Raw genomic sequence first — 12334 nt, 5'->3', positions numbered from 1 at the left:
CTAAGTACCTCTCGTTAGCCTAGAGGAAACTGGAGAAGGTGTAAGGGAAGAAAGATGTACCGAGTAGCCGTGCTGGGCGGGGTCAGCACCTCAGTCCTAGCGATGACACGTGTGTCACACACATTCAGTGCTCATGGTTAGACACGTGCTGTGTGGTCTGGTACCATGCTGGGCTCTTTGATACATCACCTCCTTTAATGCTCAGACCAGTCCTATGAAGTGTTCCTGGTATACAAGTGGGGACATTAAAGCTCCAGAGGACAGCTCGCCAAAACTGTGCGGCTCGAAAGCCGCAGAACAGAACTTCTAACCCAGGTGTTCTGACGCTCCCTCCCTGTCCCCGTGTAGTCAGGACTCGTCTCCGGACTTTTAGACTATCCTGCAGGCCTTCTAGCACTTTTGCCTGCAGTCGGTACACTCCTAGGGCTCCAACCTCAGTTCAGTCAAGCTTGGCAGGCGACTAGGGAAGAGCTGGAAAGCCTAATGGTCTGGGAAGGGCCTGGAAGAAGTCCAGTGGCCGGCCCAGATCTGCGGTGCGGGGTCACAGGTCAGCGGCACGATTCATACTTCACAACCGGCCCAGATGAGTCATCCATTGTTTTAAAGATGAGAAAAGTAAGCGTGGATTAAATAAATTAGCAGGGGCGGATTGGGTCAGACCTGGGGAGGAAGGTGTCAAAGTTACGCGGGCCTTTCCGGTCTGTTGCTTAGCCTTGGGCCCAATAGGGAGCTTGCCTAAGAGACGGGGCCTTGTCGGTGGTGACAGGGCCGCAGGTGAGGGGGCGTACGGTGGGGCCTTCTGCCGGCCCCTCCTAACAGATCAACCAAAGCTCAGCAGGCAGCCACAGGGAGCTCATCCAAATACTACCCCTTTCTCCCGACCTGTGATCGCAAACCTGGATACACAAGACTAGCCCTGGTGCTCGATTATGCCATTGAATCAGCTGTGGGACCCTGACGAGCCATGTCCTTGCAGAAGTAGCAGCTGTACGTGGTGAAGCCACATCACCTCTCCGGGCATCATTTCCCATTTCTTTGTAACATGGGTGTTTAGACCAGATGACGACCCAGGTCTCTTCTTGGCCCGACACCATCTGGTTCCACGGGGGACCAGAGGCCTGACCACTGCCTCGTCTCTCAAGGGTCCCTCTGGGGTCTTGCTCAAAACTATGCAACGTGGATTAGCAACCACAGGAGGAAGTAGCACCACTGTCTGGATTCCCAGGGAAACACAGCCAGAGAACTGCAGCCTCAAGAGGGATGAGGTGACTCCCAGTGTTTGGGTTCACCTTAGCTGGGACGTGGTGCCCATGGTCTCCTGACTAATCAAAACTGGATGCATTTTCCTGTCTTGATTATTCTTTCTGCTTCTTCTTTAGATATGTAAATGCTTTCAATTTCATCAGCCTGGAAAAAATCAAAACCTTTGAAGAACTTTCACCAAATGCCACGTCCATGCTTGATGTAAGTAATGGAAGTGGAAGGAACCTACTCAGTGCACCCCATCCAAACACAGACTCCAGTCGTCCGGTGGCTCTAGGTCAACGGGGGCCAGTAATCAGTGGTGGCTGAAATGACCATTTCAGGGGGGCTGACGACAAGACATAGAATACACAGCTAATTTGAAAGTAATTCTGTAGTTTGAAGATGACCCAGGATTCACTCCAGGGCCCATGTCCTTGCCTGGGCGTAACTCAGTCCCCTACGAAACCTCACTGTGTGTTTCTAAGCTTCTTGGCCATCAGTGATGGAACCTTGCTTTCAGAGCATTAGAGGAACTCAAAGCTGTGCGAGTGGTTGCACCTTCGTGGTGCGACAGAGAGCCCTCTCCCACGAGCAGCTCTGAGGTCCTGGAAGAATCTCCTAGGCCTCTGTTCCCACCCAACCACACAGGGCAAAGTGACCCAAACAGCCCAGCAAACAAGAGGCCTCAACCAGCTTGTCCCTTTAAAAGATCTGGGATGTGGGGCTGAGAGAATAAGGGGAGGAGAGGAAGGGCTGGACAAGAGACACGGCCGCTGCATCTCAGGGCCGCTCACGGAGTCGTGACCCAAAAAAGGCCTGTAAAACCTACGGTGGGGGCTTCCCTGGTGGCGCAGTGGTTGAGAGTCCACCTGCCGATGCAGGGCACACGGGTTCGTGCCCCGGTCCGGGAAGATCCCACATGCCGCGGAGCGGCTGGGCCCGTGAGCCATGGCCGCTGAGCCTGTGCGTCCGGAGCCTGTGCTCGGCAACGAGAGAGGCCGCAGCAGTGAGAGGCCCGCGTACTGCAAAAAAAAAAAAAAAAAAAAAAAACCTACTGTGGTGTGAAGGTGATGACCACAAAGAGCGTGGCCTCGAGACACAGCACAGTCACCACTGAAAAACACCAAAACCTTCCAAACACACCAGATAAAGAGGAAAGATTTAAACACTAAAAAAAAAAAAAAAATTACAAATAAGCTGGTGAATACAAAGGCAAAGTGGCTGGAAATTTTGGTTTGCTGCTTAGAAACACTGGTTTTAAGTCCAAGGAGACGATACGAAACAAAACATGGAAGGCTTCTTTGACCCTCAGCCCTGCCCACCTGAGTAGCTCAGGAACTGGGGCAGGCCCCTTCCTGAGGCTCCTTTACTGACGGATAGTTAAGGACACAGACAGAGCCACGGGGGGACTGAAGGTGGCAGGAACCATGTGTGGGGTCCACTCACTGGAAACGCCGTGTTAACAGAGTCAGGACCCTGCATAAAACTCAGTGCTAAACACGAACCAACAAGGAAACAGAATGGCTGGAAACCATCACACAGGAGGGCCTAAAAATTCTGTAGAATCTTCAAGAAAAATTAAACCGTGTCTTTACCATTTCTCAGAGTCTTTACATATCATTGCCAAGTCATCCGCCCAACTATCTTTAATATATTTAAGCAATAATTTGCATAAAAGTTGACTAGGAAAAATGCTCACCTGGTACCCGCAGTTTTCCCTTTTGTTTACATTTGCTTTCTTCACCGTCAGGAGGAGGGGCCTCAGTCACTGGGCACAGGGATTTCTTGTGACTGACAAAGTTTAGACTTGCCGATATGGAGACAATGCTGTGTCTTCACAGGCAGGGAGTGTGGAAGATAAGGCCAGAGCCTGAAGTGACCTTAGATGCGCATCCCAACATCACACCCCGATTGGCATGGGCCCCTCCAGGTCAAGCAAGAGGTGTAACCTTTTCCTTCTATCCCTTCAGGACTACCAGCCGGACAGTGGCACCCTGCTGGCCTCTCCCTTGCTAAAGCGCTTCACCTGGGCCGAGAGTAAACCCAAAGCCTCGCTGAAGATTGAGTAAGGACGCTGGGGGGCTCTGACCAGCTTCCGGAGGGGCGAGAAGGAAGGTGCCGGGGGAGAGGGTTTCATGGCGATACTTGAGGGCTACCTGCCCTCCTAGACCATAGTGTCCAGGCCGTGCAGAAAGCACTTTTTTCTCCCCAGAAGGACAGGAAAGAGGGCATAAAATCAGACATCTGAGGGCCACGTTCTGGGAAGGAAGACTGGGATTTAAGGGAAAACAGAACTTGCTTTACGGGCAAGGACAGGCAGTCCGAGCCCAGGCAGCACAGCCGCTCGGTAGAAAGGAGCCCCATGTCTCCAACTGTCAACAGTGCACAGTCAGATGGAGACCTGCTCACAGGGGCGGGGAGGGGGCGCGCACCCCTCACCATCCCGGGCCGGCAGCAGCGGCACAGGAGGGGCCGACTACTGCCGTCCAGTCCTGAGACTCGCCCTCCTGACACCCCAACCCTTCCAAGTGAGTGCTCATGTCCTGTGGACCGTGGCTTTCCTTCCTCCACACAGCGGCCGGTGGCAATGCCGTCAGAAAACGTGGGCTCTCGCTGGACCCTCCAGGGTGCTGGACCCTCTCGGTGCTCGTCCCTTCCCGGTTCCAATGCCTGCCCCCGACTCACCCACAGGCAGAACCGTCCTGCTCCTCTTGTACCCAAATCAGGGCTCTGTTGACTCACAGAGCCAGAGGGTAAACCAAGGCTCGCCTCTGCCGCTTACAGCAGCAGCCGTCCCCAGTACACGAGCAAGGAGCTGCAGCTGTGTGCGGTCACCTCTTCCCTACAGAAGCAGGCAGCCGCGGCCAGGGAGCACAGGAAAATATGCTTAACCTCATTAGTCATCAGGGAGATGCAAGGCACGTGAGACACCCCTTCTTCACACCTGCCCGCATGGCTGGAATCAGAGTCAGTGCTGGCGAGGACATGAAGAAATTAGAACCCTGTCTGCTCGCTGGTAGGAACATAAAACAGTGCAGCCACTTCGGGAGACAGTCTAGCAGTTCCTCAGAGGCTAAACAGAGTTAGTCTAGGAACCGGCAGTTCAGCTCCGTAGGCATATACCCCGCGGAAATAAAAACTTACGTCCGCACAGAAACTTGCACACAAATGTTCACAGCAGCGTTATTCATAATGACCAAAGGAAGAAACAACTCGAATGTCTGCCAATTGGCGAATGGATAACTAAAATGCATATATCCGCACAACAGAAGATCTGTCAATAAGAAGTATGAGGTGCCGATGCACGCTGCAACATGGATGAACCTTGAATCAAGTGAAGAGAGCCGCTCACGAAACACGACGCATCGTGATTCCATGCATATGAAGTGCCCTGAAGAGCCCTCTGTAAATATACTAACCACCACTGGCCTGTACGCTTTAAACAGGTGAATCGCATAGTATGTAAGTTATACGTCAATACATCTGTTGCTTAAAACAAAACAAAAAAACACAAACAGGTGGCCAGCGCACGGCTAGTTTGCTGGCCCTGATCCAGGTCAAAGGGTGGCCCCAGACGCCTCTGAGCGATGGGGCCCACAGCGCATCAACCCCAGGGAGCTGGAGGGCCGGGAACGTTCGGGCCCGAACACCTGCGCACGCGTGTCCTCTGCGGCGCCCCCCCGGGGGCCCGGAGCCGCGCGCCGGGCAGGTCAGGGGACGCCGCGAGGAGTGACGGGAGAAGCGGGACCCACGCGCTTTTGTCTCCTACTTTAAAACACTTCCAGAAACACTTTCCCGTGTGGAAAAAAGGAAAACCACCCATTGCATCCTCTACTCGGAGACTAAAACATAGAACATGGATCAAAGGCTGGGCGCGCTAATGCAGAGCCAATTCAACAACGTCGTGGCGCCCGGGGTTCTCATTCTCATCCCAGCTGTTAAGCCCACCAAACACGGGAGGACAAGAGAAGCTCCTCTGCCCGGCGCGGCGTCCTGGGCTGCATGCGACGCACGGAAGCCAGCAGCCAGTCCCCTGCCCCTTCACCCTTGCCGCGATACACCGCCTTAACTGGACATGCCTCTCCTCTGGAGCACAAACAGGAGAGGGAGACGGACGGCTGTGCTCACCTTTCCGTAGGACGTTCTAGGAGTTTCTCCAGGCGGCTGTAACAAACTTCCACAAACTCGGTGTCTCGACACAGGAGTTCCGGAGGCCGGACGTCCAAGATGAAGGTGTCACAGGGCTGCGCTCCCTCGGGAGGCCCCAGGGAAGACCGTGCCTCTCCTCCTCCAGCGGCGCCGCCCCCGGCGTCTCCTCGGCCCCACCTTCCCGCTCCTCCTGCGTGCGCCTTGACGCCCGCTCCGCCTCTCTTATAAGGACGCTTGTGATTGTGCTTGAGTCCCACCTGGGGGACGCAGGCCAGGCGCCGCCTGCGGAGATCCTTTAGCTCAGTCACAGCTCTTGCCTTATAAAGTGCTCTTCACAGGTTCCAGGGATTCGACTTGAATACTTGCGGGGCTGGGGAGCATCTCTGAGCCAATCACAGGCGTAGGGGAGGGCTGGACCCAAGCCTGGGGGCTATTTTCCACCAGCAGTTCTGGGTTTGCCTTAACTAATTCCACCCTCGGCCCTGGCCGGCCGGCGGAATGACTCCCAGCTGGTGGCAGAGAGGCCGTGCGCAGCTCCAGAGACCCTGGCAGAGGGCGAGGTGGGACTCCACAGCCATGAACCCCAGGACGCCTATGAGCAAACGACCCACTAAGGGGTGGACTTGAGTGTGTCCAAGAAATCAACTTTGCTTCTTTTCTTTTCTTTCTTTAGCTTGAGAGTAACAAGTACAAGTAAGGAGTCGGGCCTTTCTGACCTCAGCAGACCCGCATTCTGCCATGCCAGCTGTGGGCACCTCAGCAGAGGCCGGCGCAGATTCACCTATGACCCCTCGGAGCTGGAGAGGAAGATTTCGTGCTGCTCTCCCCCACCCGACTACAACTCCGTGGTCCCGTACTCCACCGCACCCGTCTAGAGCCCGACTCAGCACAGCCTTCTTTCTAGAACCACGTGTGTATTTATACCCCCAGAAAAGTAGCTTTTGCCAGTATTATGCATATATAAATCGACACCTTTTCCTTTCCACAGAAGCCAGCTGCTTTTGTGTGACTGTTAATAGTGTTTTTTATCTCTTTTGACTAACAAGAATGTAACCCCAGATAGATAAAGCCAAGAGCACCACTGCCAACCCTCGCGGGACTCAGAGGGTAGGAGAAATCCTTCCTCAGCCCCAGGACTTGCTTCTCCTCCCCGGGGCCCCAGGGCCGCCGGGCTCCGGCTGGTTGATGACACACACTGTCACCTGTCACCGGCCTGTGCTGCAAAGGCGTGGCTCTGGGGCCCTGCAGCAGCTGACAAGGCCTGGGAGGAGGAGGGGAGAGAGGAAGAGAACAGGACAGGGCACGGGGACGGAGTGGGATGGGGACAGTGCCACTGGGTCCACGTTCGAGAACCAGCCGAGGAGCAGACAGGACAGGGGGTGGGCGGTGAGCGGAGGCCAAAAAAGGCCAAACGTAATTTTTGGAACGACCAAGCACATTGCACCACCTTAGCTATGGGATGGGTTCTGTGCCTCTTCCCAGACGGGGCACGGCTTTCGTCTCCAGCGCTGGGTGGAGCTCGAAGCCAAGCCCGTCCCCCCGCCGGCCCCCCAGCAGGACACGCTGACCCCGCCCCCTGAGCTGGGCGGGGCGGGGGGTGCCGGGGTCGGGGGCCGCCTCTCCCCACGCGCCGCTCCCAGGAAGCTCAGCCCAGTGAGTCTGGTCTCCTAGGTCACCGGTTCGGCTTAAAGCCACGTTTTCAAAGATACTGTCAGATTCCATCTGGAGTATTAATATCTATCTAGTCAAGACACTTAACTCAGTTTTTGGTATTAACCTGTTTCGTACCGTTAGTTATAAAAGGAAGCTGAGGAGAAGGAAAACAGTCTTGTGTAGGTTTACTCTAGACCCAAACTAGGATAGATGGAGGAAAAAAGAGAAGGCGGAGTGAAAACCCCATCTCCACGCCAACCAGACCAACTCCCGAAAACCGTGGCGACCCGAGGACAGAAGTCAACCAGGTGTCCTTCTTATTCGGTGGAGACCCTACCCACGCTCGCCTCTTAGACAGAAGAGCATTGACCAATGTCTACTAAGCACTTTATGCTCCTTGAGGAAAAAGGTGGTATGTAATTTATGCAAGATACTTCTAGAATGGGGACTCAGGATATTAGTTAATGAGCCGACAATAGGAGAAAAGCCTCTTTTCATCTACTTTGGGCCTTGCCTTGGGTCTGAGGATGATGGAAATAGGGAGACAGGGTACCAAAGGGTGCCTACTTCTCAGGGTCCAGAGGCCCTGGACCCCTCACTGGCTCTGCGTGATGCTGCGTGTTTAGGATGTGCACACCTTCTGGGGCCAGCTGGAGCCAGACAGGCCACAAGGAATCACTGCTCCTGGTAGAGAAGAGGACGCTTCCCTTCTTAACTCTAGAACCTGAGACGGAAGTGACAGACGGGCCTGTGCTTCCTGCCCCGTGTGCCACAGTCTCGCTTCAAGGCTCTTCGTATGAAGAGATGGGAGAGCTGGAACGTCCCCAGCAAGACATCGGCTGCTTCCGGGGGCGGGGACTCTGCTGGAGGAGCCTCTGGCCAGTCTCCAGCAAGAGTCAAGTGCAGACAGTATCAGGCCAGGGCCCTGGACAGGGGGGCCTTCTTCCTGTTCTTCACAAGCCCGAGAGCACCTGTGACCCCTGGCAACAGTAGAAATCAGGTAACCGGGAGGAGGTCAAACAGGGCAATTACAAGAAGACCACAATCGATTCTCCTGTCTTCTCAAATCAGTTAAGGATCCAGCAGTTAGTGAAAACAAAGCAAAATCTTAGCTATGCATATAATGTCTTGATTTCAATAATCTAACTCTTAATCATTAAGAGGCCTTAGTAATACCATCTTTCCAAAAGAACACGTTAGACTGTGTTAATCCGGCTTCCTCAGAGACTCGGGTCTGTCCCATCAGTCCGGTTTTATCTGGAGTCTTAACATAGAATGAAAACTGGAAGCTGGGAGGAATGAGTGTATCCAGTGGCGAAGGGCTTGTCCCAGACGGGTGCATTGAAACAGCACTGAAAATGCAATCACTAGTGGACTGATGGTATTATTAGACCCATTTGTCATCTCCGACAGAAATGGTTGGCCTGAACAACGAGGGGACAAGTACTCCCTTTCAGGACTTGTGAGATCAAGGACACGGAGCAGCGTGGGTAGGAGGGGACGGGAACCACGCGCGAGCCTGTATCTAGCTGGTCTAAGAATGACGCTCAGGCCCGTGGAGCAAGTGGGTCCAAACCCTGAGAAGGTGACCTCGGCCTTCTGGCTGCGCCTCGCTTCCCAGCCCCTAAGAATGCCACACAGGAAACAACCACGTGTCGGCCCCTTTTAACTGATCAAAGAAGGAGCGCGTCTTTGACCGACAGTGGTAGTAACTATATGTATATTTGTGTGTGTGTGTGTGTTTTGTGCAGAACTATTTAAGGAAACTGGAATTTTAAAGTTACTTTTATACAAACCAAGAATATATGCTGCAGATATAAGTAAGACAGAATCTCGTCCTACATCTCTAGTCACTATGAATGTACTTTGTATGCCATCTTCATATAATAAAATTAACTTACAGAAACATCCATATATTTTCCATTTTGCGTATAAATGAAAAAAGGGGTCTTGGCTTCCCTGGGCGGGGGAGTGGACGGGTGTTCTGGGTGAGCTCATGAAATACCAATTACTAATCCGGCACAAGAAACAGAAACCAAGCGCCACTAAAGACGGGGCACAGAGCTTCTACCAGTCCACAGAGTGGCTGCTCTCAACGATTGAGACACTGCGAACAGTAAATCAGCATCAAAATATAAAATGAATACGATCACAAGTAGAATGTACAGACTGAGTGCGAGTGCTGGCTGCAGACCAAAGTCCCCTCAATTAAAAAAGAGGCAGGCTTTCCCAAACACTAACATTACCATAATCACAGAATGTGTGTGTGTACACACGCGCGTGGGTGTATATTTGTGTATTAGAGGTTGTGTGCTGGGAACCATACGAAATAACTAGGCAGTGACACAAGAGCTTCCCTAAGAAAAGGACACTAGCTACGTATTCTTCAATTTTGTTTTGTGGATCACATCCTAGAAAGAGGAACCATTTAGGTAATCACTAATAGACATAGAATAAGTGACCAACACATTGTCTTAGAAAGTGGTCATACCATCACCTTCCTAATAACATCATAAGCAAACCAGATTGGAGAAACACTTCCAGGGAAAACAGGCCTGCTTTCTTTGGGACAAGGCGAGAACAAGGGATAAATGACTAATCTCAATAAATTTGTGGTTATTAGCTGAAGAGGGCAAAAAGCATTTTATCTTTGAGAATCTGAAATCCTTTAAAAATGTTACTGGTTTTCTCAACACAAAAGTCACTAATTTAGGCAAAGGATTTGAAGAATGTTCAAGGAATTGGGGTCACGTCATCGTTTAGAAGTTTTCTCATGACTCTAGAAACTTATTGTACATTTGGGAATGGAATTTTTTCTTTTGTCCAGCAGCAGGATAGCCCAGTAAGGTTTATTGGACTCCTCAGTGTTAAACGTATTACCAGACTTACGGATTTCACAGGCCAGGAAATATTTCAGAAATATCCTGGATCCCAACACAGGAATGACTAGCCTTCTGTTTTTTGAACTAAAGACATTTAAGAGAAAAAAAACAAAACAAAGTAACCCCCCAAACCCACTAGATGCCACTAATGTTCTATTTCTTGATCTGGGTGTGGGAAATAGGTACGTTCACGCCATGATCATTCACTGAGCTGTACCCTTACATGCAAACGCACGTGTGTATGCTCTTCAATAAAGGATTATTAAAATGAAAAAAACCTGGTTGGTCACCACAACTCTTCACAACCCATTTTAAAAAGAGTAAGGGCTTAGACTCAAACATAGCAACTGAATTTTATGTGCCAGGAACTATTTATTCCAAGTGGTTTAGAGAAATAAACTCATTTAATTTTCAAAGCAACCCAATGTGATAGGCACTATCAGTATACCCTTCACATCGATGGGACAACTGAAGGAGTCAAGAGAACTTCAAAATCCCACCATCACATCTGCCCACTTACCACGGACACTCTGCCCTCCCGACTCAGAACACCCGGGGTACACGCAGCCCCTCGCTCTCCTCGACTCAAGGCCATTGCTCCAGCAACTCACCACCCCTCACCCCGGCCCATCTTCCCTTTTCCACTGGATCATACGAACATGCTATTACCTCTCCCATCTGGCAAAACCCAAAACCCTCCATCCCTGCTTTCCCCTCCAGCTACCACCCCATTTCTCTTTTCCTCTTCACGGCAAAATTCCTTGAAAGAGCAGGTTATACTACTCTTTGTTTCTGGCTCCTCTCCTCCCACTCAAGCCGAGCTTTCTCTCCCACTCACTGAAAAGGAGCTGCTCCATGGGGAGCTTATCCATGACGCCAAGTCGCTAAACTCAGTGGCCATTTTCAGTCTCAGTCTTGACCCTTATTCCTGGAAACACCTTGATTCTAGGACATCACAGATTTTTCTTCCCACCTCACTGGTCATTTCTGCCTCATACTGGTTTTCTTTTCTCTGATCCTTGAACAGTGTTCCAGGAACCCCAGGGCTCTGCCCCTGGACCTTTCCACTTCTCAGTCTATACTAACTCTCTTCATGCTCTCAATCAACCTCAAAGCCTGAAATGACATCTATATGATAATGACTTGCAAATTACATGTACAGGCCAGATCTCTCCCCCTAACCTCCGAACTCTTATGTGAGTGCTAAACCAACATCTCCTGATGCTGGAGCAGACTGTATTTTCCAAAAACTCGCTGCACCAATACCTCCCATCCCACACGAGCTCTGGCAGTGTCCTTGTCACTTCCCCATCCAATTCCTCTCCCCTGGAATCAGAGCGGGCTTTGTGACTCGTCAGCAACAGAATGTACCAGAAGTGACCGTGCATGAGTCCGAGGCCAGGCCAGAAAAGATCATGCAGCCTCCACCTGAGGCCACTCATTCTCCAACCGGTCCCACCAGAGACGCAGTCGCCAGAGCTGGAGAAGCCTACGCCTCACGGAGAGGCCACGGGTTGGGACCTCCATTGACCGGCCCCAGCTGAGTCCAGTTCATGACCTTCAGTTCAGGTGCCAGGTCGGATGACTGCAGCCCCCACCCTCCTGGAACTGGAGTTTTCCCTGCTGAGGTCCAACATAATGGGTAGAGCTAAGCCGTCCCTGCTGTGCCCTGTCCTAATTCCTGACCCACAGAACCCACGAGAGTAAAATGGGGGTGGTTTTATGCCACTGAAGTTTACGGTCCGTCGTCACTAAACAATAAAAAACTAGCACAAACGTGAACTAAACATCTTAAACTTAACAGGCCCCAAACCAAATTCCCAACTGTCTTTCCTCACTTCCCCGTCTTCCCCGTGCCAACCCCCTCCCTTCCTCCCTTCCTCCCTCCAAAAACCCCTTTCGTGCTACAACCATGTCTTTCAATTCAGTAGAATCCTCCATCCTGTCAGTAGTGGGCCAGAATCTTCAGTCATTTTGATTCCTCTCCTCTTTCTTACTCCACGTCCTAGAAATCATAAATCAGGACATGCTCTTGGCTCTACCTTTGAAATGTATTCAGAATCCAGTTGCTTCCCACTGCCTCTACAGCTAGCTCCCCGTCACCCCGCCCCAACCCCCCTAACTAGCAGCCCGAGTGATCCTTTCAAATGCTGTGCCATGCTATTCCTGCTCACATCCTCGAAGCTTCCCCTGCAGGAGTAAACGCCAAAGTTTCCTGCCGATTCTGCTCTGGCCATGGGAGCCTGCTTGCCCTGCCTCAGACGCTCCCGGCCCGTTCCCCGGCCTGGAATTCTTTTCCCTCAGACATCTGCAATGCCTGGCTCCTTCTCTTCAAGTCTTTGCTCAAACACAACCTTCTCAGGGAGACCTACTTACCCAGATCGTCCCATCTGAAATTCTACCAT

At 51.8% G+C, this 12334-nt stretch overlaps 1 protein-coding gene across 1 annotated transcript in view; it reads left to right on the top strand.

Moving 5' to 3' along the window:
* FLT1 (fms related receptor tyrosine kinase 1) overlaps nt 1-8955 on the top strand; it is a 172639-nt gene extending 163684 nt beyond the window's left edge. The window contains exons 28-30 of the mRNA XM_059995932.1: nt 1380-1464; nt 3216-3310; nt 6068-8955. Coding sequence (XP_059851915.1) covers nt 1380-1464; nt 3216-3310; nt 6068-6269 — 382 coding nt within the window. The 3' untranslated portion in view covers nt 6270-8955. The remainder of the gene's footprint in view (nt 1-1379; nt 1465-3215; nt 3311-6067) is intronic.
* The last annotated feature ends 3379 nt before the right edge of the window (nt 8956-12334 follow it).

Source organism: Delphinus delphis, chromosome 18 (assembly GCF_949987515.2).
Source record: "Delphinus delphis chromosome 18, mDelDel1.2, whole genome shotgun sequence".
NCBI lineage: Eukaryota > Metazoa > Chordata > Mammalia > Artiodactyla > Delphinidae > Delphinus > Delphinus delphis.
The sequence above is the reverse complement of the archived record's forward strand: the minus strand, read 5'-3'. Positions and strand labels throughout refer to the sequence as shown.